Raw genomic sequence first — 22,146 nt, forward strand, 5'->3', positions numbered from 1 at the left:
ATAAAAGGTGCTCATTCCCGGGATAAAAGGTGCTCATTCCCGGGATAAAAGGTGCTGATTCATTCCCAGGCCAAAAGGTGCTGGTTCCCGGGATAAAGATGCTCATTCTTGGGATAAACGGTGCTCATTCCCGGGTTAAAGGTGCTGATTAATTCCCGGGATAAGATGTGCTGATTCTCGGGATAAAAGGTGCTCATTCCTGGGATAAACGGTGCTCATTCCCGGGATAAAAGGTGCTGATTAATTCCCAGGTAAAAGGTGCTCATTCCCGGGTTAAAGGTGCTGATTCCCGGGATAAATGTGCTGATTAATTCCCGGGATAAAGGTGTTGATTAATTCCCGGGATAAAGGTGTTGATTAATTCCCGGGATAAAGGTGCTCCTTCCCACGGAACGCAGCTCCCGGGGCCGGTTCTGCGCTGTCCCATCCGCCCTCCCGTGTCTGTGAGAACCACCCGGGGGTGCTCGCTCGGCGCTGTCAGGAGGGCATTTCCCGGTTTTTGGAGGGGTTTTCGGGAGTTTCTCCCGGTTCGCTGCCGCCGCAGGGTGGGGGATGTGTGTGTTTACTGTATCGGGGCTCCAGGCAAACTTGAAAACTCTTCAAAGCAGCTCCAGACTCTGGATTTTACAGGAGTCCCAGAGCTTGTGACAGGATGGGTGGCCTGATGTTTGGGATTGTTTTCTTGGTTTTGTTTTTTTTTTTTTTTAATTATTATTATTTTTGGTTTGTTTTTTCCAACAGGTGCTTTTTTTAAAAAAAAAGAAAAAAAAGAAAACCAAAATCCAAAAAGTATTATTAATAATAATAATTATAATAAATTAGCAGAGCTGGGTTTGTGTGTGTGTGTTGAGCCAAAGTCTCAAAGCTCAAGGTTTCCTCTCCTCCTCTCTGGTGTGGTGTTTCAGTTTTTTGTTTTTTGGGTTTTTTTGTTTTGGTTTTTTTTATATTGCCATTTCTTGCTGGTTGGATTTTTTGGGGGGAAGTGTCGAAACCCCAAACCTGTTCCCCTTGTCCCGCACAGAGAGGTGGCTCTTTGTGGAATTCCTTTTTTTTTTTGTATCAGGAACAACGGCAACAATAAAATTATTTTGGGTTACGTGGGGCTGTGTCTTTGTGTGGGCACAGAGTGGGGAGGGCAGGGCCTGTCCAGCTCCCTGGAGCTTCCCTGGGATCAGAACCGGGATTGTCCAGCCTGGAGAAGGCTCCGGGGAGAGCTCAGAGCCCCCGGCAGGGCCTGAGGGGGCTCCGGGGGAGCTGGGGAGGGGCTGGGGACAGGGATGGAGGGACAGGACACCGGGAATGGATCTGAACTGGACCAGGGGGATTTGGGTGGGATATTGGGAAGGAATTCCCGCCTGGAATGGAATTCCCGGAGCAGCTGTGGCTGCCCCTGGATTCCTGGCAGTGCCCAGGGCCGGGCTGGAGCAGCCTGGGGCAGGGGAGGGGTCCCTGCCATGGCAGGGGGGGCACTGGGCGGGCTTGGCCGGGGTCGGGCCGGGTCGGGCCGGGGATTCCGGGCCGGGCGCTCCTTCCAGGCGGAGATTCCCGGGTTTGGGAAGCTCCTCCCGGCTCCCAGAGCAGACGGAGCCAGCAGAGGGCGGGCGGGACTGCGGCACCCGGAGGGAGCGGGGACAGAACCGGGAGGGAACGGGACAGAACCGAGAGTGGGACAGAACCGGGCAGGGGGAACAGGAGCCCCGCGGGGTCTGGGGAGGGTCCGGTTCCCCTCCCGGGACAAAGAGCGGAGCAGGAGCCGGCTGGGGTCGGCACGGTGAGGCTTTATTTCCATGGAGGGGCCGAGGTTCTGCCCCCGGGCTCAAATCCCTCCCTGCAAACCCTCCCGCGACCTTCGGGAGCCCTGCGGCCACCGGCGGCTCCTCTGCTCGCCCCTCGGCCACTTCCAGAGCCCCGGGAGAGCCGGGGAAGGGCCGGACACCCCCGGGGATCCCACCCAGCGGGGACTGGTGGCACTGGGATCGCACCCAGCAGGGACTGGGCTCACTGGGATCGCACCCAGCAGGGACTGGGCTCACTGGGATCGCACCCAGCAGGGACTGGGCTCACTGGGAGCTGCCCGAGGAGCCTCTCCCGAGGTTTTTTGGGACCCCGGGCCCAGCCTGGTGTCCCCGTCTGGGCAGGGCCGGGGGAAGGGGCAGGGCTGCAGGCCAGGGGGGGCCGCACACGGGGGTCTCCCCCCGCCGCTCCCTTTTTTGGGGGGCTGGGGAGCGGCACAGGCGAGGAACGAAGCCAGCACTGGGGTCTGGAGCCGACCCCGCACGGACAGAGCTCAGCCACAGGACACACACACACACACGCACTGCAGCACGGCAGCGCTCCCGGGGGGCGCGGGGGGCGCGGGGGGCGCGGAGCCCGGGGCTGGCACCGGGCAGAGCCCGGCCCAGGGCCCCGCGGGCCGAGGGCAGGTCCCGCCATGCCCCGTCCCGGCCCCTCCGGGCTGCCAGGAGAACCGAGAAGTGCTTAGAAAAGAGAGAAACGCCTAGAAAACCTCGCCGGGGCCAGAGCATCGCCCCGGGGCCAGAGCATCGCCCCGGGGCCAGAGCATCGCCCCGGGGCCAGAGCATCGCCCCGGGGCCAGAGCATCGCCCCGGGGCCAGAGCATCGCTCCGGGGCCAGAGCATCGCCCCCACTCCCCCTGCCCGGGGCAGCACCCGGGAAGGGGGGCCGGGGGTGGCACCCGGAGCTGGGGCTTGCCCCGTGCCAGGCTCACCAGGGCGTGCCAGGCTCACACCTGGAGTGTGCCAGGCTCACACCTGGAGTGTGCCAGGCTCACACCGGAGTGTGCCAGGCTCCCACCTGGAGTGTGCCAGGATCACACCGGAGTGTGCCAGGCTCACACCGGAGTGTGCCAGGCTCCCACCTGGAGTGTGCCAGGATCACACCGGAGTGTGCCAGGCTCACACCAGGGCGTAGTCGAACTGGCCCCTCTCCAAGCCCTCCTTGTGGTCCGTCCAGGAGGAGGCGGGCATGCGGCTGTAGGGGTCCAGCAGGATGCGGAAGCAGCGCACCATCAGCATCACCAGGAACACGAGGAGGAAGATGACGAAGGCAAAGACAGTTTTCTGCTCGGCGTCCATGCCCGCGGCGCCGGCGGGGTGCTCCACCAGGGACGGGGAGAGCAGTTCATAATCCATGGTGGATGCATCGTTCATGGCAGAGGCGAGGGGCTCCGGGGCAGGGAGCAGCCGAGTTCAGCCTGGAGAAGCGCCTATGCCATGGCCGAGCCCTCGGGATCGGCTCCTGGCCAAGCCCTGAGCCCCTGGGGGGAAAAACAGAGACCCTGAGGGAGGGAGAATTCCCTGGGGGGGAAAGCAGAGACCCTGAGGGAGGGAGAATTCCCTGGGGGGGAAAGCAGAGACCCTGAGGGAGGGAGAATTCCCTGGAGGGCAAAGCAGAGACCCTGAGGGAGGGAGAATTCCCTGGAGGGGAAAAGCAGAGACCCTGAGGGAGGGAGAATTCCCTGGAGGGGAAAAGCAGAGACCCTGAGGGAGCAGGAGCGGGATACGGGCACGGCAGAGATGGTGAGGGAGGGGGAATTGTCCACGGGGAAAGCAGAGATGGTGAGGGAGGAGAAAATCGGCTGTGGGGGAAGCAGAGATGGTGAGGGAGGAGGAATTGGACGTGGAAAAACAGATGGTGAAGGGATTGGATGTGGGGAAAGCAGAGACGCCTGGGGAGGAGGAACAGGCCACGGGATGCAGCACCAGGCACGGGGAGGGCGGGGAGGTTCACGGGGAATTCGGGATTTTCTGGCAGGCTCAGGAAGCCCCTGGTGAGGGCACGGGGTGGGCGGGCAGCTCCAGGCACTGGTGCAGAGGCTGCTCCTCTGACCATAAATCCCCGGGTGGGTGCTGAGGGACCCTTGGGAAGCCCAAACCCCAGGAAATCCCCACCAAAACGGAGCTGTGGGGGCAGAGGGGCTGCTCAGCCTGGCCTGGAGCTGCCCTGAGGTGGACAGGGGGGGCTCATTCCTGCACTCGTGCCCAGCTGCTGCTTCCTGCCCAGCTTGGAGCTGATTCCCACCAGAATTCCCACCAGAATTCCCACCAGAGCAGAGAGGGGCACCCACCTGGAGCAGGGCCAGGCCGTGCCCACACAGCCCCGTCACCGAGGGAGCCTCGCCGGGGTCCGGCTGTCCAGGGCTGCGGAGGCAGGAGGGGACAGAGAGAGCAGGGACAGGTTAGAAGGGCTGTGGGCACCGCAGGGAGCATGGAGCACATCCAGGGACACCTCCGGAACCTCTGGGGAGCTCAGACAGGAGAAACCCGCAGCAGTGTGCCTGGAATGTCCACAGGGATATCCCTGGAATATCCACGCCAACATCCCTGGAATATCCACAGGGATATCCCTGGAATATCCACGCCAACATCCTTGGAATATTTGCACCAATGCCCATGGAATATCCACACCAAACTCTCTGGAATATCCACAGGGATATCCTTGGGATATCCACACCAATATCCTTGGAATATCGACAGGGATACTCCTGGAATAACAACACCAACCTCCCTGGAATATCCACATCAACATCCCTGGAATATTCACACCAAACTCCCTGGAATATCCACAGGGATATCCCTGGAATAACCACATCAGCCTCCCTGGAATATCCACACCAATGCCCATGGAATATCCACACCAACCCCCTGGAATATCTGCACCAAACTCTCTGGAATATCCACACCAATATCCTTGGAATATCCACATCAACATCCCTGGAATATCCACACCAAACTCCTGGAATATCCACACCAAACTCCCTGGAATATCTGCACCACATTCCTGGGAGAACATCCATGACAACCTCCCTGGGAAAACATCCACGTCATCCTCGCTGGGAGAACATTGACACCACCCCCTCAGGAGAGCATCCACAGCATCCTCCCTGGAATATCCACAGCATCCTAAAACATCCACACCGTGATCCCTGAAACATCCACACCATCCTCCCTGGAACATCCACACCATCCTCCCTGGAATATCCACACAATCCTCCTGAAACATCCACAGCATCCTCCCTGGAACATCCATACCGTGATCCCTGGAACATCCACACCATCCTCCCTGGAATATCCACACAATCCTCCTGAAACATCCACAGCATCCTCCCTGGAACATCCACACCGTGATCCCTGAAACATCCACAGCATCCTCCCTGGAACATCCACACAATCCTCCTGAAACATCCACCCAAATATCCCCTTGCAGCATCCTGGAGCTCTGAATTCAGGCTCCAGAAAATCCAGGCTCCAGGAAAAATGCCCAAAATCTCCCTGGGAGAGCTCAGGAGCATCCCCTGGCAGTGATATCCAATATTCAATATCCAATATCCAATACCCAACATCCAATACCCAATGCCCAATATCCAATACCCAATATCCAATATTCAATATCCAATGCCCAATATCCAATACCCAATATCCAATATTCAATATTCAATATTCAATACCCAGTATACAATACCCAATATCCAATATCCAATATCCAATATCCAATACCCAATATCCAATATCCAATACCCAATACCCAATATCCAATACCCAATATCCAATATCCAATACCCAATATCCAATACCCAATATTCAATATCCAATATCCAATACCCAATATCCAATACCCAATATCCAATATCCAATACCCAATATCCAATATCCAATATCCAATACCCAATATCCAGTACCCAATATCCAATATCCAATACCCAATATCCAATATCCAATACCCAATATCCAATCCCCAATATTCAATATCCAATCCCCAATATTCAATATCCCTGGGGAAGGGGAAGGCAGAGCAATCCAAGGCCACCACTGACCCCAAATGCCACATCCACAGGATTTTAAATCCCTCCAGGAATGGAGATTCCACCCCTGCCCTGGCACCTGGACAGGAATTCCCGTGCAGGAATTCCTCCAACATCCAGCCTGAACCTCTCCTCGTGCTCCCCACGGACGTTTTGGGTTAAAAAATTCCCCTTTGTGGTGCTCAGGACAGCGATGAATCCTGGATCTGGAAATGCCCAACTGGCCCTGGGAGGAACAGGCACAGCCAGGGCAAAAGAGGAAAATTCCTGCTAATTGGTAACCCTGGTATTATTTATTTCTATATTATTAATTAAACTATATATATATTTATATAGTTTATACCTTATTTATATTAAATATTATTTATCCTGCAATATCCACGACAAAGGATTTATTCCCTTTTGGGATGTGTTGCCCTTTCATCACAGTGGGAAGAACCAGAACAGGTTCCTGTCCCTGGAAGTGTCCAAAGCCAAGCTGGAGCACCCCAGGGTGCTGGATTTGGGTGGATTTGGGTGGATTTGGATGGATTTGGGTGGATTTGGGTGGAATTGGGTGGGATTGGATGGGATTGGAGGAGCTTTGAGGCCCCTCCAGCCCAACCCAGTCCATGGCTCTGGATTTCCTGGGAATCTGCAGCAGAGCCCCCTCCCTGCGCTCAGGCCCCTCGAAGGAGGCTGCTGTTATTTCAGGAACAGCTGATGGAGTTTTATTAAGATTTTATTCCTGTTCCCTTAGTAACTCAAAAGACACGAGCGAGGAAATTGCTTAATAGGGACAGAGCTCACGGAGGAACAGGATCACTGTCAACAATTCCGGGAGGCTGCGCCCAGGTTTTTCTGGGAATGAGGCACGAATTAAATGTTAATTTGGGAACGGCAAATACCTAATGAGATGCTTATTTAGAACAAAGGAGGGAGTGAGCACAGAGCCAGGCAGGATCCGGGATGGAGGGCAGGATCCAGGTTTGGAAAGAGCCTAAAGCCCATCCAGAGCCAGCCCCGACATCTCCCACTGCCCCAGGCTGCTCCAGCCCCGTCCAGCCCAGCCCTGGGCACCTCCAGCTCCTCTGGGAATTCCATCCCAGCCCCTCCCCACCCTCATCCTAAAAAATTTCTCCTTCATTCCCACCCTGAGTCTCCCCTTTTTTCCCTTCATTACCCCACCCTCGTCTTGCTCATAAGTAAAGGTTTGGAAAATCTCCCTGGAGTGGTTTTTTTCCATGATTTTTGGTGCCTCAACTCCTCAGAGGTGGGGAAAAGCTTCACTGGCAGGGCCATGGGGGTCCCTCCCTCCCTTCCTCCCTCCCGTCACCTCCACAGCAGCGGTCCTGGTGTCCCAGCTGTGTCCAGTTGTGTCCCAGCCGTGTCCAGCTGTGTCCAGCTGTGTCCCAGCCGTGTCCAGCTGTGTCCAGCTGTGTCCCAGCCTTGTCCCAGCCCTGTCCCAGCAGGACAGAGGCGGCTCTGTGCCCCTCTGGCCACCCTGGTGCTGCCCCCGGAGCTCCTGGAATCCTGCATTGCCTTTTTCAGTCAATGCTGCTGCTGGGACGGGGCCTGGCTGCCTCTGGAGTGCATCCAGGGCCTCTGCCAGGGAATCCTGAATTTCCAACGGGATCAAAGCCCGGAGCTGCCCCGAGTGCCCGGGGGTTGTGCCCCAACTGGAGCTCCAGGGGAGCCCAGGGCTGTCCCCGCTGGTTTTTGGGGGGCAGAAAAGGCCGGGACAGTCCCAGTTCTCCTCTCTGCCTTTGCTGTGCATCCCAAAGTTGTTATCCCTGGAAATAACACAGGGATAATAATAATAATAATAATAATAATAATAATAATAATAATAATAATAATAATAATAATAATAATAATAATAATAATGATCTGCTCCTGCCTGTGCCCCCAGCTCGGGGCTGCCCCGGGGGCTTCTCCTCTGTCCTGCCCCAGCAGGAACAAAAGTGGTCCCCATGTCAAGAATCTGATTCACTGTGATCTACTGTGATCTACTGTGATCCACTGTGATCCACTGGGATCCACCTCCCCTTCCCAGCTTCCCTCCCATTCCCTGCCAGGGACAGACCCCTCTCCCCTCTGCCATTCCCACAGTCCGTGCCCAGGGGGTGCTGAGCCCCCTCCACCTCCAGCCCGAACCTCCAACGGATCCATCCCGTCCTGGAGAGCCGGGAAAAGCCGGGAGCAGGCGGTGCCAGCCCTTCCCGAGGATCCAGCGGGATCCAGGGGCTCCCCCCAGCCCCTCTGCGCCCCCCGGCCCTGTGGGGTGGACTGAGGGGTCCAGGAGAGACCCTGCCCTGGCTCTGGACCGTGCCCGGGGGGGCTCCTGGGGCTCCTCAGGACTCCCTGGGTGTCCGGGGTCCCCTCCCATTCCAGACCCGCTCCCAGGCTCTGTTCCCCGCTGGCCCAGCCCGTGTCCACACGGGAGGGGCTCCAGCGCCTCTCCCGAGCTGGAACCGCGCCGGGATCCCGCAGCCCCCGGAGATGGACCCCGGCTCCGGGGGGATCCGGGGGGGATCCGCCCCGGGAGCGCCCGGGATGCCCCATCCCACTCCCAGGGGAGGGCTCAGCCCAGCCCCAGCCCGGATTCCCCCAAATCCCGGGCTCTGAGACCCCCGATCCTCGCAGGGACCCTTCCCCAAAGCGATCCAACCCCAAACCCCACCCCAAATCCCCCTCCTGCCCTCTCCGCCCGCCTGGACAGCACCGCTGCGATATCCCCGGACCCCCCGAGCCCCCCCAGCGGTTCGGGCCGGGATCCCCGCGGACCCCCCCGGTCCGGGCCGGCTCCGCCACCCCGGGTGCGGTACCTGCCCGCCCGGGGCTCCCGGCTCCATCCCCGGCCATCCCCGGCTCGCTGCCGCCCGGGCGGTTCCTATGGCGATGCGGAATCGATTAGAATAAAAGGTGGAGCAGCAACCGGAGAAGTTCCTGAGGCGCCTGCCTGGGAAAGCCAGACCGTGGGAGGGCTGCGGGCTGGGGGCTGAGCTGAGCCCCCGCCCCTGCTCCCCATCCCTGTGCTCCCAAAAAATCCCCTCTGATCTCCCGGGGGGCTGCTGCACCCCAAAAACCTCCCTGCTGATCCTCGGGGAGCTGCTGCACCCCAAAAACCTCCCTGCTCATCCCTGGGGGGCTGCTGTATCCCAAAAACCTCCCTGCTGATCTCCTGTACCTCAAAAACCTCCCTGCTGATCCCTGGGGAGCTGCTGCACCCCAAAAACCTCCCTGCTGATCTCCTGCACCCCAAAAACCTCCCTGCCGATTCCTGGGGAGCTCCTGCACCCCAAAAACCTCCCTGCTGATCCCTGGGGGGCTCCTGTACCCCAAAAACCCTCCCTGCTGATCCCTGGGGAGTTTCTGTACCCCAAAACCCTCCCTGCTGATCCCTGGGGGGCTCCTGCACCCCAAAACCCTCCCTGCTGATCCCCGGGATGCAAAGTGCTGCAGCTCCAGAGCCCCGTTCCTACAGGGACATTCCTGGGGGTAGCCGTGTGTTTTCCTGCTCTGCCCACCCTGTCCTGGTGGAATTGGGGTTTCTGGGAGGTGCCCACGGGGAGTTTTCCACACTCCAGCAGTGCAGGGAGCGCTCGGTGCCCAGGGCAGGGCAGCCTCAGCAGGGGCAAATTAAAATTGCTCTGCTGCTCCTCGGGCCCTGGCAGGGCTGGGAGGGCACGGATGAGCAATTCCTGAAGGGCTCCTGGGAGAGCCACAGGAGCCCTGGCAGCTCCCACAGTTCCTCTGGAGAAATCCATCCTCTGTTCCCGTCCCCAAATGTGGCCTCAATGCCTTTGCTTCCGTCCATCCATCCATCCCTGTCCATCCATCCATCCCTCCCTCCATCCATCCATCCCTCCATCCATCCCTCCATCCATCCATCCATCCATCCATCCATCCATCCCTCCCTCCATCCCTCCCTCCATCCCTCCATCCCTCCCTCCATCCCTCCATCCATCCATCCATCCATCCCTCCCTCCATCCCTCCCTCCATCCATCCATCCATCCATCCATCCATCCATCCATCCATCCATCCATCCCTCCATCCATCCATCCATCCATCCATCCCTCCATCCATCCATCCATCCATCCATCCATCCCTCCATCCATCCATCCCTCCATCCATCCATCCATCCATCCATCCATCCATCCATCCATCCATCCCTGTCCATCCCTGTCCATCCCTGGATCCCTCCTGGATCCCTGGCAGTGTCCAGGCCCAGCCTGGACGGGGTTTGGAGCTCTCTGTGCCCCTGGGATGGGACTGGATGGGATTTCAGGTCCCTTCCAACCCAAGCCATTCTGGGATTCTTTGCTTTAATTCAAGTTTAGTTTCGAGACTTTTGTCTCAGAGTTCCTCTGCCTGTCCCGAAGCCCCTTCCTGCGGGAATTGCTGTGTGGAGCTTCCCACTCTGCCCTCTCTCCTTGGGAGGCTTCCAGAGCTGGAAGGGATCCGTGTGCTGAGGAGATTTTCCTCTTAGAACACAAAAAGCCGGATGGTCCTGGGGGAAGGCGGGACAGAGGTGCCCTGAGGCTCTGGCACTCAGGAATGTCAATGCCATCCTCAGAGCGGGGATTTGGAGCTGCAGCCCAGGGGGATCCGGGGTTTGGGGGATATTTTGGGGATTTCTCATCCCAGGTGGAGACTGGAGGGGAGCAGGTTCCTCCTGGGCAGTGAAATGAGGCTCAGCCCTGCACTTCGGGGAGAGGGAACTCCGAGCGCTCCTCTAATCACAGCTCCCGTCCCCACGGAATTCCATAAATCTCTGGCAGGATCTGAGCCCTTTTTTAGTGCTGACAAAGGCATCTGTGGAAGCCGCAGCGGCTGCTCTGGGTACAGCCCTGTGGCACCGAGTGACTGTTCCTGCTTGGAGGACAATCCCACACTTGGCTGCTCCAGTTCCAGGCAGGAAACCTTGCCCGTGGCTGGGGGAAACCATTTGTGCTTCCTGCAGGTTCCAGCCCTGGAAGGTTGGGTTTAATGGGAATGAAAGAAAATCACCTTGGACTTCTTGGGAGCCTGGGCGGCTGCAGGAGCAGAAATTTCCCCTTGGAAAGGGTGGGCAGGCCTTGGAACAGGCTGGGTTCCACTCCTGAAGGGGTGACAGCCGTGGGGATGTGGCCCTTGGGGACAGGGGTGGCCTTGGCAGGGCTGGGAAGGGTTGGGCTCCATGGATTGGAGGCTCCATCCAACCCTGATAATTCCATGATTATTCTGGATAACACCAGAACCCTGGAGGGGGGGCCGGGGCAGCTCCCAGCCCCTTTCCTGGGCAGCACCAAGGGGGATCTGAGGCCCCTTCCCGAGGGCTGAGGCCTCATTCCCAACATTTCCCCCCACGCCTGGTGACACTGAGGGAAGGGAGTGTCCTCTCCTGTCCTGTCCTGTCCTCCCCTGTCCTGTCCTGTCCTCCCCTCCCCTGTCCTCCCCTGTCCTCTCCTGTCCTGCCCTGTCCTGTCCTGTCCTCTCCTGTCCTTTCCTGTCCTCCCCTGTCCTTTCCAGGCTCCCCTGCTCAAGCAGAGAATTTCAGCTCCCTCCCGGAGCCCAGCCCAGCCCTGCGGAGCCTCCTGGACAGGTGAGGGATGTGTCACACCTGAGCTGATCCCTGCAGGGACTGGGAGCTCTCCCTGCAGAGTCCCGGCCCCCCGAGGAGGGGGATCCTGCTCCTTTGGGTGCTCCAAAGAGGAGAAAGGAAAGGGAAAGAGGTGCTGGAGCAGGAATTTCCAGGGTCAGGCAAACACAGGGAGGAGCCCCGAATTCCCAGGGAGCCCTGGAATCCCAGGAATGGGGAGCTGCAGCCAGGGGAATCCACAGCTGAGCACAGTCAGCTTCCCAACCAAATTCCTACAGTTTTCCACCAAACCCAGCCCTTCCTGGTGGAGCCAGAGAGGTTTGTGACACCAAAAACAGGAGAGAGACAGGGGCCAGTCCTCCCTGGCAGGGGACATGGAGCTCCGGGGACACGGTGACACCAGCAGGGCCCAGGAGCTCCAGGGACACGGTGACACCAGCAGGGCCCAGGTCCCGGCAGCTCCGGGGACACGGTGACACCAGCAGGGCCCAGGTCCTGGCAGCCACCCCAGCCACTCCAGAGCCACAAACATTCCCTGATCCCTCTTTCCTCACCAACATGAAAATTCCCAGCCCCTGTCCCCTCTCCCTGCTCCAGTCCTGTCACCTCCAGCCCCGCTCCAGAGCCAGGGAGGAGCATCCCAGGCTCCCAACGCGGATTTTGATGCCAGCCCAGGTGACCCGGAGGCCCCGGGCCACAAATTGTGTTGGCACTTCCAGTGGGACTCATTAATCTGCCCCAGAGCCCCTCTGGATAACGAGGAGCGTCCCAGGGCCGGCTCTCCCTGGATTTGTCACCGTCCATAAATCGCTGGGAGATTTATTCCTGCCAGCCCTAAAACTGCACACAAAGTAATGGGATTTGTCCAAAGCCTTTAACAGGCTGTTCCCCTTGATTTAAAGGCTGTTGAAGTGTCTTTATTTTCTTAGCACATTATTAATTCACATTCTGGCTCCCAGATGCCTCCGGAGCCGGCGATTCGGGAATGAGAGCAGGAAAGGGCAGCTGGAAGGGCTCAGGCAGGGAAAAGCCAGCTCAGGTTAACTCCAGGCTGGGAATAAGCAAAGGTTATCCCTGCCTGGAGCTCTTCATGGAGCGGCCACGCTCAGCTCAGAGCTCTGCACACGAATGTGGGAATTATTCCCTGCCCCAGCTCTTGGAATTGCTGGGATTGCTTGGAATTGCTGGGGCAGCTCTCCCTGGAAAACTCCAGCTCCAGCCCCTGGGGAGGGGCTCCAGCTGCCCCAAGGCCCTGCCCTGCCCCTGCCCACTTTTGGGGATGTTTCCCTCGGGGTGAGGTCTGTGAGCCCCAGGGGAGGAAATTCAGGATTTCACCGGTGCCACCAACCCTGGGGACACCTCAAAACCCCCGGCTGGGGATCCGATCCTGGGGAATCCATCCCTGGAGAATCCAGACCTGGGGATCCATCCCTGGGGAATGCAGACCTGGGGAATCCATCCCTGGGGAATCCAGACCTGGGGAATGCAGACCTGGGGAATGCAGACCTGGGGAATGCAGACCTGGGGAATCCATCCCTGGAGAATCCAGACCTGGAGAATCCAGACCTGGGGATCCATCCCTGGGGAATCCATCCCTGGGGATCCACCCCTGGGGAATCCAGATCTGGGGAATGCAGACCTGGGGAATCCATCCCTGGGGAATCCAGACCTGGGGATCCATCCCTGGGGAATCCAGACCTGGGGATCCATCCCTGGGGAATCCATCCCTGGGGAATCCATCCCTGGGGATCCACCCCTGGGGAATCCACCCCTGGGGAATCCAGACCTGGCTCAGCCCAGTGGCACTCCCAGCTCATCCCAACCCATCCCAGCCCTTCCCAGTGCCGCTCCCAGCTCATCCCAGTTCCATCCCAGCCCATTCCAGTGCCACTCCCGTTCCATCCCAGTCCAGGCTCCCAGCTCCCGGCTCATCCCGGTCCCCAAATCCCCAAATCCAGCCCCAAAATCTCCTGGACATTCCCGTCTCCCCCAGAGCTGCAGGCCCAAGGCCCTGCGCAGTGTCAGAGCCTGGGAAGGGCTCAGGGATCAACCCCCGGCGCTTCCCACGGGCAGCCCGTGCTAATTAAGCCTCGTTTGGTGTTAATTTGCATTTTCCTGGGTTTTGTGAGCCATTAAAACAGGATGGGGCAGCGCGAGGCTTCCCTCTCACAAATCCAGGGATAAATTTACAGGAATCCAGCCTGGAAAACAGGGAGGGTGTTTCTGCTGTGTGCAAACAACCCCAGAAATGCTGAGTAATTCCTGGAGCATGGGAAGCAATCATTACTCTTAATTACCAATTAAATGACTCGGTAATTTCTCGCATTCAAGCAGCAATGGAACTGCAAACAATGCCAGGCAAATCGGCTCTTTAGCGTTTAATTACCGGGCTCTGCCATGAATTATTGAGCAAATGGGCAAAGACTCAGCCCCGAAGAACCCCGGTGCTACAATTAAAGGATTTTTAATCATTCCTGGGTCGGAGCCGCCCTCCACGTGCGCCGACACCCGGAGCAGCGGCCGAGGCTTTGTGTGGATCACGGAGCTGAATTCCCCAAAAATAACCCAGGAACGCACGGGAGTGGGATCGTCAATCCCGGCCTGTCCAGCTCTGCTCCTGCCACGGAATTCCAGCCTGGGATGGGTTGGGGGGGCTTTAAATCCCACCCAGTGCCACCCCTGCCATGGCAGGGACCCCTCCCGCTGCCCCAGGCTGCTCCAGCCTGGCCTTGGGCATTCCAGGGATCCAGGGGCAGCCACGGCTGCTCTGGGAATTCCATCCCAGCCCCTCACCTCCCTCCCAGGGAGGAATTCCATCCCAATATCCACCCCAACATCCCCCATCCCTGCCCTCTGGCACTCCCCGTGTCCCCTCCCTCCATCCCTCATCCCAAATCCCTCCCAGCTCTGCCCCTCGCCCATCTCCGGCCCCAATCCCACAGGGATTTTCCAAGGGCCAGCACTGATCGCTGCCATCACCGAGTTCCAGGGGAAACAAGAGCGAGCTCCCTGCCCCGGGAATGCTCTGGAATTGTTCAGCCCCTCCACCCGCCCAGCTCAGAGGAGAACCGGAGCAGGAGAGGGAAGAGAAGAGGGAAAGCAAAGCCTGGCTGGATTTGGTCCATGCCCTTCCCAAAGCACGACGAGTGTCCCAGGCCCTGTCCCTGCGGAGCGTTTTAACCTGGAGAGGGTCCCTGCATCCCTGCAACCCTGATTCCTGATTCCTTCCATCCCTGCATCCCTCCATCCCTGATTCCTTCCATCCCTCATTCCCTCCATCCCTCCTTTCCTCATTCCCCCAGCCCTCCAGGCCTTGCAGGACCTGTGGGGCACCCCAGGACCGAGCAGGGGACCCGAGGCGCTGAGGGAGCACCAGCAGCACCCCCGGAGCAGAGCTGCTCCTCCTCCTCCTCCTCTCCCTCCTCCTCCTCCCCCGCAGTGCCAGAGCCTCTCCCATCACCGAGATGAGCTGATAAAAATGCAGATCGATGGCAGGGCCGGGGCTCAGCTCTCGGAAATCGATGCCGTTCCCAAGCCGCGAACTCCCGGTGATTTTCTCCACCCTCGGGAGGTTCGGGGCTGCAGGAACGGGGGGATCCCGCTCCTGCCTCCCTCGGCCACAGCTCCCAGCTGGAGCCAGCCAGGCTGGGAAAGGAGCTGGGAGCTGCTGGCGGATCCAAGGGGCTGCCCTGAGCTCCGGGAGGCTCCAGGGATGTGCTGGGGGTGCACAGGGCTGAGGGATGGATCAGGGACACCGGGAATGGCAGCAGGGCTCTGGATCCCAGCACTGCCCTGGATCCCAGCAGGATCCTGGATCCCTGCACTGCCCTGGATCCCTGCAGGGTCCTGGATCCCTGCACTGCCCTGGATCCCTGCAGGGTCCTGGATCCCTGCACTGCCCTGGATCCCTGCAGGGTCCTGGATCCCTGCACTGCCCTGGATCCCAGCAGGGTCCTGGATCCCTGCAGGATCCTGGATCCCTGCACTGCCCTGGATCCCTGCAGGGTCCTGGATCCCTGCACTGCCCTGGATCCCAGCAGGGTCCTGGATCCCTGCAGGGCCCTGGATCCCAGCTCTGCCCTGGATCCCAGCACTGCCCTGGATCCCAGCACTGCCCTAGATCCCTGCAGGGCCCTGGATCCCAGCAGGATCCTGGATCCCAGCTCTGCCCTGGATCCCAGCACGGCCCTGGATCCCTGCAGGTCCCTCTGGCCCGTGCCCATCTCTCCTCTCAGCCCAAGGCTCCTCCATGGCTTCCCCCGGGCCAGGAATGCCTGGGCTGGGCTGGGCTGGGCTGGGCTGGGCTGGGCTGGGTGACACACACGGGACAGAGCAGGAGGGAAGGAGCATCCCCAGATCCCAAATCCTCATCCCACTGCTGGAACCCTTCCCACTCCCCCTGTGCCGGGCAGGGACAGACAGGGGGACAGGATTGTCCAGGTGCAGCCGGAGACCCCGGCCCTGCCTGGGGGATCCGTGTCCCACCCCTGCTCCGGCTGCAGCTCCTGGCCCCGGCCCCGTGCCAGGATCCCCGGCTGTGCCGCCTGTCCCCGGCCCTGCAGGGACACTCTGTGCCATCCCCGTGCCAAGCGCTCTCCATCACTGCCGGATCTGTGTCCCTGCCATGCCCCGGTGGAGGGGACATTCCTGGAAGCACCTTGGCACTGCCTGCCCGAGCCCGGCGCTGCCACCAGGGCAGGACAGCGGCGCCCCTGGGGACAAGGCTCCCTCCCTGCCGCTCTCAGGGAATGCTCCTGATCCCCCTGTCCTGCCCGGCTCTGGAGAATCCCTGCGTTTATTCCAGGCCTGCCCCCGGCAGCAGCTCCAGTTCCAGCTCCCTCCTCTCCTGGAGGAGCTTTGGGCCCTTCCCAGCGCTCCTGACCTGGAAGAGGAGGATTCCAGGGATGGATCCAGCAGGGAGCAGCAGCTGGAGACCCCCCTGGCACAGGAGCAGACCGAGCATCCCCCCAGGCCTCCCCTTCCCGGGACACCCCAGCCCTGGAGCCCATCCCGGTCCTTCTGGAATGCTCCAAGCTGCCAAGGCCAGCGAGAATCCAGGGAGAAGGGAGTGCCCGGCTCCTTCCAGGGGCTCCCTCACCCCATCCAGGGGTCCCCTCACCCCATCCAGGGGTCCCCTCACCCCATCCAGGGGTCCCAGGCCCATCCCCAGCAGCGGCTCCGGGCTGGATCCCGCTGTGGATGCTCCCGGCAGGGATGAAGGGATGAAAGGAGAGCGTTACAAAACACCAGCCCTGGGAGCAGGGAGGGGAATTTGGCCGGCACCGCTCACCCTTCCAGGCCTTAATCCCTTCGTTAGCACAGCCCGGAGCAATTAAAGACAAACTCCAGCCCTGCAATGCGGAGGGGCTGCGGGAGATCCCGGAGTTGAGGCACCTCCGGAGGCTCCGGGCTGAGGAGCCCTCCCCACCCCGGGCAGCCCCGCGGGGCCCACCCGAGGATTTTCCAGCTGAATTCCAGGAGCTCTCCCAGCCCAGAGCATCCCCCGGGCTGGGCCAGGGGAGCCCAGGGGCAGCGGGAAGGTGGGGACGGTGAGGGTGGGATGGCAAAGCCACCTCTGCTCACACAGGGACACCGCCCAGGGAGCTGTGGGACCCTGGAATGGGCTGGGAGGGGGTCAGGGACACCTCCCACCGTCCCAGCCTGGCCTCCAGAGCCCGTTCCAGGCTGAAGAGGATCCAGCAACTCCTGCCCTGCCTCTTTGGGAGCTCCCAGGAGTTTGCTCCTCTCCATGGCCCCAAGCTCTCCTGATGCTCTCCTGATGCTCTCCTGATGCTCTCCTGTGGGCTCAGGGATCTCTGCTCCAAACCATTCCCATGAACGGGCGGATTCCAGCAGAAGCCAAATGTGCTTCCAAAGAAACGTTTGGATTCCAAAAATGCTCCCTGAAGGAGGCTCTGCCTCCTCTGGGTGGGTGGGATGCAGAGACCCCGTGGGCACCAAGCCCTGCCAGGCCGGGAAGGGCACACAGGGGCTGGTGGGATGTTCAAATCCATGGATACACCTGAGCTGCCGGGTCCTGGGAGCTTCCCAGGCTCCAGGTCTGCACCTCGGCCACGCCCCAGCAGCATCCTGCCCTTCCCACACCTCCCAATCCTCCAGCCGGGCTGGGACGGGAACGGTCTGGGGGTTCCTCCCGCGGGAATCCCAGGGTGTTCCAGGGTGGTTTTCCAGACCTTGGGAAGGCAGATCCAGGCACGGCTGCAATGGGAATGGGAATGGGAATGGGAATGGGAATGGGAATGGGAATGGGAATGGGAATGGGAATGGGCAGGTTCTGTTCCACCAGCCAGGCACGACTGGGATCAACAATTCCAGACCCACTCCAGGTCCCTGTTTGGGTGCCCACAGCTCCTCCCTGCAGGCTCCAGCTCCCCTCTAATTCCCAGTTTTCCATCCCTGGCCCCACGCCCTGGAGCGCCTCCATCCCGCATTTCCCTCCCCGTCCGTGGTTATTCCTTTAATCCCGGCTTTAACGCCCCGCCCCGGGCTGCAGCCGCAGCCTAATGGCCCTCAAGTTCCCCTTCAGGGAGCTCCGATCCATCAATTTGACTTTGTCGGGAATGTTTGGAGCCAGAGCAGCCCCGGGCGCTGCCAGCCCGGCTGCGCTTCCTTCCCGGGAGCGGCTGCTGCCAGGCACGGCTCGGGACTCGCTGGATTTGCTGGATTTGCTGGCACTTGGCGATTCCAGAGAGCTCCGCGCCAGCAGCCCGAGGGTGCCACCCGCTCCTGTCCCCTCTCCTGTCCCCTCCTGTCCCCCGGGCCAGGCGCGGAGCTGGCGAGCCCCGGCTGCTCTTCCGGCAGCCGCCCACGGCCCTGCTGCTGGCCCAGCTCGGCTCGGCCCGGCCCGGCCCGGCCCGGCGGGGGCTGGCACCGCCCGCTCCGCCCCGCCGAGCGCCGGGAGCGCTGCCCGGGCCCGGAGCCGGAGCAGATTTCGCCGGCAGCGGGAGAGCAGCGAGGGCAGCGGGGCCCTGGGGCACCTGCAACAGGTGCGCGGAGCCCCGGGGACAGCAGAGCTGCGGGTGGCCCTGGAGCTTGCCCAGGTCAGGGAATCGGGGAATTGTTTATGTTGGAAAAACCCCCCGAGGTGGTGGAGCCCGATCCCAGCGCTGCCCGGTGATCCCCACACGGCTTCAAATCCCTGCGGGGACGGGGACCCGGCCGGTGCCGCTGCCTGAAGAGCTTTTCTGGGGAGAAATTCTCCCAAAATCCAGCCTGAACCTGCCTGGCACGGCCTGAGGCCCTGTCCTCGTGTCCCATCCTTCCTTCCCGGGGGATTTGCAGCTCGGGGGTTTCACCCGCGCCGCTCCCGGGCAGTTCTCAGGGGTGATCGCACCTCTCTCCCTTCCCCTCCAGACGCCGGGGCCGAGGGGAGAGACCCCGAACCCATTCCCGGGCAGCCTCCCAGGGCTCAGAGCCTCACCCAGAGCCTCACCCAGAGGTGTGGGCACGGCCGGGAGCAGCCGGGGCTGCGCTGCCAGGAGCACCCAGACAGATCCTGCTCCCACCGCGCTCCTTCGCCGGGAAAACCTTTCCCTGTCCCAGCACAGCCCAGCCCGGCAGCACCGGAGCGGCCCCGGAGTCCCCGCCCGGCTCCGGGACAGGCTCCTGCCGGACCAAGGCGAGGGGACAGAACCCCCCCGGGCCCGGCAGGAGGGAGGGGACGGGGCCAGGCCGTGACCAAACCGCCCTCACTCCCACACCGGGCGCTGCTGGAGCTTCGCCTCATGTTCCACACGAGGCTCTGCACCAAAAGCCGCCTCCAGCGAGCCCAGAGCTCCCGAATTCCCTCCGCCACGGGCAGGGCTGCCCGGCGCTCCCGAGAGCTCGCACAGCTCCAGCCCTTCCCGAGGGGCTGGGAGAGAAATGCCCCCGGCTCCTGAAGGGGCAGCTCCGCGGCTCAGCCCCTCGTCCCGGGGTTCCGCGGGATCCCCCCGGCTCCAGCAGGGACCCGGAGCTCCCTTCCAGCCCGAGTTCCCCGCAGCCAGACCCGGGCTGGGCACCCCCAAAGCCCCTCAGCCCTGGGGGCTTCGGCAGCCCCCGACAGCAGAACCCCAGAGCAGCAGCTTTGCAGCAGCTGCAGGAATTCCTTGTTTTCCACTTCTTCTTCCCCAAAATGCCCATCTCAGATTTTATCGAACAGCGATATTTCTTTCGAAATTCCCGTTTTTCCCTCTTCCCCCCACCCCAGGCTGTCACAGCCCCCCGGGCGCACCCCGACCCCGGGGGTACCGCACCCCTCCGGACCCCCAGCCCCGCAGGGAGCCCACCCGGGGCCGGGGGCAGCCGGCACCGGGAGCGGCACCGGGAGCGGCACCGGGAGCGGCACCGGGAGCGGCACCGGAGTCTCCCCGCATCCCGCACCGCCCCTGCGGAGCCGCGGGCGGGCGGTGCCCGGTGCAGCCCCGGGGGCTCCGCCACCAAACTTTCCCGGTTCCCCCCCGTCCCCCCCGGTCCCTCCCCGCTCACCTGCGCTCCGGGCGGCGGGCGGGGGCCGCGCCCGCCCCGCCGCTCCCCGAGCCCATCCGGACCGGCCCCGCTCCCGGTCCCGCTGCCGCTCCCGGCCGCTCCACCGCGCAGCTTCCCGGCCGCGGGAGCGGAGCGGAGCCGCCGCCGGCGCTTGCGGGGCCGGGGTTTGAATTCCTCCGAGCGGCCCTGATTGGGCTGCGGAACGCGGGGGGAGCCGCGATCGGGGGGGCGGAGTGAGGATAGGGGTGGGCAGGGAGGGACGCGCGGGGTGCGGGGATGCGGAGGGCGTGGAGGGATGCGGGGGACGCGAGGGGAGGAGGATGCGGGAGATGGAGGATGCGGGGGTGTGGTACCGGCGTGGGGGAGGCGGGAGGGGGCGGGAAGGCTGCGGGAGGGCGCGGGGGGATGGGATGAGGTGGGGATGCGGGAAGGTGTGCGGGATGTGGCGCCGGGGGTGCGGGGGGAGGGGGAGCCCTGGGGGGATTTCAGGGGTGTGGTAACGCGGGATACAGGTGGAGGGGGGAGGCAGGGATGCCGCGCCTCGGGGGGATTTCAGGGATGCAGGGATTGGTGCCCTGGGGGGATTTTGGGGATTGGTGCCCTCGGGGGGTTTTGGGGATGTGGTACCCTGGGGCTGCAGGGGTGCCGTGGGGAGGGGGTGCTGAGGGACGTGGTAGGGACACCCAGGAGGTGACAGCACAGGGACCCTGGGAACAGGGACAGGGGGCTGCAGTGGGTGTGGTCCTGCAGGAGGGCCCTGGGGATGCAGGGAGGGGCAGAGCCGTGGGAATGCTGTGAAAACCCAGGACTGAGGGGTCGAGGTGGCTGCAGGGGCACCCATGGGAGTGGCCCCGGGGGTGTGGGGGACAGGAGCGGCCCTGGGGTGCCAGGAAGGGGACACAGCCTTGGAACAGCCCCGTGCTGGGACAGGCAGGAGGGATCCAGGCCCCAGGGTTTGGGTTTTTTTTTGGTCAAGATCCTTTCCAAATGCCAGCCTGGAATTCCAGCACTGTTGCTGCTTGTGCTCATCCTGCTCATCCCACCCTGCCGAGGATCTCTGGGACGCTCCCGGGGCCAGCAGGGACAGGGACAGGGACAGGGACAGGGACAAGGACAGGGACAGGGACAGGGACAGGGACAGGGACAGGGACAGGGACAGGGACAGGGACAGGGACAGGGACAGGACCGTGGTGATGGAGCTGCTGCTCCCCTCCAGCCAGGAGCTTCCAGCACATCCCTGCTGCTGCACCATTCCTGGCTGGATCCGTCCCTCTGGAATGCTGCCTTCCCCACACCCCGCAGAGCAGAGGGTGTCACATTTCCCCTCCATCCCTGTCCCCAGTCCCTCTCCTGGAGCCCCTTCAGGCCCTGCAGGGGCTCTGAGCTCTCCCTGGATCCTTCCCCTCTCCAGGTGAGCGCTCCCAGCTCTCCCAGCCTGGCTCCAGGGCAGAGATTCCCCATCCCACAGGGAATCCTTCAGGCTGGAGATGGGCAGAGGTGCCCTGGGTGTGGCTCAGACCTTGGGAGCAGCGGGAGGCTGGGAGCGAGGATCAGCTCTGCCGGGGCTCTCCCCCGACATTTTACACAAAATTCCACGATTCCCTTGAAATTATCAGCCCTTGCCGTGGGCACAACAGAGTCACCAGACCCGAGGAGGCTGGCAGGGGAAAAAAAAGGGAAAAAACGCCTGGAAAAGTGTTGCTGTGCACGGCTTCGGTGTCTCCATGGCTACGGGAGCTCGTGGCAGACGTTCCCGGGGAACTCAGACGTGCCGGTGCCAATGGAGACCGCGGGGCTCATCCCCGCCAGGGCAGGTCCCACCCGCACCCCGGGGGACCAGAACAAAGAGAGGAGAGATCCCATCCTCATCCCCATCCCATGGATCCCATCCCATCCCATCCCATCCCATCCCATCCCATCCCATCCCATCCCATCCCATCCCATCCCATCCCATCCCATCCCATCCCATCCCATCCCATCCCATCCCATCCCATCCCATCCCATCCCATCCCATGGATCCCATCCTCATCCCCATCCCATGGATCCCATGGATCCCATGGATCCCATGGATCCCATGGATCCCATCCCATCCCATCCCATCCCATCCCATCCCATCCCATCCCATCCCATCCCATCCCATGGATCCCATCCTCATCCCCATCCCATGGATCCCATGGATCCCATGGATCCCATCCCATCCCATCCCACGTTCCAGCTGGGCTGGCAGGGGGCTGTGGGTGCAGCACCCAGCACTCGCTCCCAAGGAAATCCGAG

General features: G+C 61.6%; 1 protein-coding gene across 5 annotated transcripts; it reads right to left on the reverse strand.

The window, feature by feature from the left end:
* Positions 1 to 1,758: 1,758 nt before the first annotated feature.
* CTXN1 (cortexin 1) lies at positions 1,759 to 20,000 on the reverse strand. Of its 5 annotated transcripts, none has more exons than XR_010081127.1 (4): positions 19,873 to 20,000; positions 4,088 to 4,160; positions 2,794 to 3,277; positions 1,759 to 2,749 (listed from the first exon to the last, which is right to left on the reverse strand). XR_010081127.1 is itself a non-coding variant. In XM_063403590.1 (4 exons), exon 3 carries the CDS (start codon positions 3,168 to 3,170, stop codon positions 2,916 to 2,918), a length of 255 nt encoding a protein of 84 aa, XP_063259660.1. In that variant the 5' UTR covers positions 3,171 to 3,277; positions 4,088 to 4,160; positions 8,629 to 8,737; the 3' UTR covers positions 1,759 to 2,749; positions 2,901 to 2,915. The 5 variants fall into 5 exon arrangements, 2 of the variants coding, with proteins under 2 accessions (XP_063259660.1, XP_063259659.1); XR_010081126.1 differs by lacking the exon at positions 19,873 to 20,000 and adding an exon at positions 8,629 to 8,737 and having other exon boundaries at positions 1,759 to 2,771; positions 2,858 to 3,277; XR_010081125.1 differs by lacking the exon at positions 19,873 to 20,000 and adding an exon at positions 8,629 to 8,737.
* Positions 20,001 to 22,146: the final 2,146 nt, after the last annotated feature.

The sequence above is a fragment of the Prinia subflava genome, chromosome 8 (genome assembly GCF_021018805.1).
Source record: "Prinia subflava isolate CZ2003 ecotype Zambia chromosome 8, Cam_Psub_1.2, whole genome shotgun sequence".
NCBI lineage: Eukaryota > Metazoa > Chordata > Aves > Passeriformes > Cisticolidae > Prinia > Prinia subflava.

What these genes read in the sequence shown, in the direction of transcription:
- CTXN1 (XM_063403589.1), bottom strand. Translation starts at nt 7,339, where the DNA reads ATGCAGGATTCCAGGAGCTCCGGGGGCAGCACCAGGGTGGCCAGAGGG. An exon ending in CCAGGACCGCTGCTGTGGAG is followed by an intron (nt 4,161 to 7,136) that starts GTGACGGGAGGG and finishes CTGCCTCCGCAG; the next exon opens with CCCTGGACAGCCGGACCCCG. An exon ending in ACGGCCTGGCCCTGCTCCAG is followed by an intron (nt 3,278 to 4,087) that starts GTGGGTGCCCCT and finishes TTTTCCCCCCAG; the next exon opens with GGGCTCAGGGCTTGGCCAGG.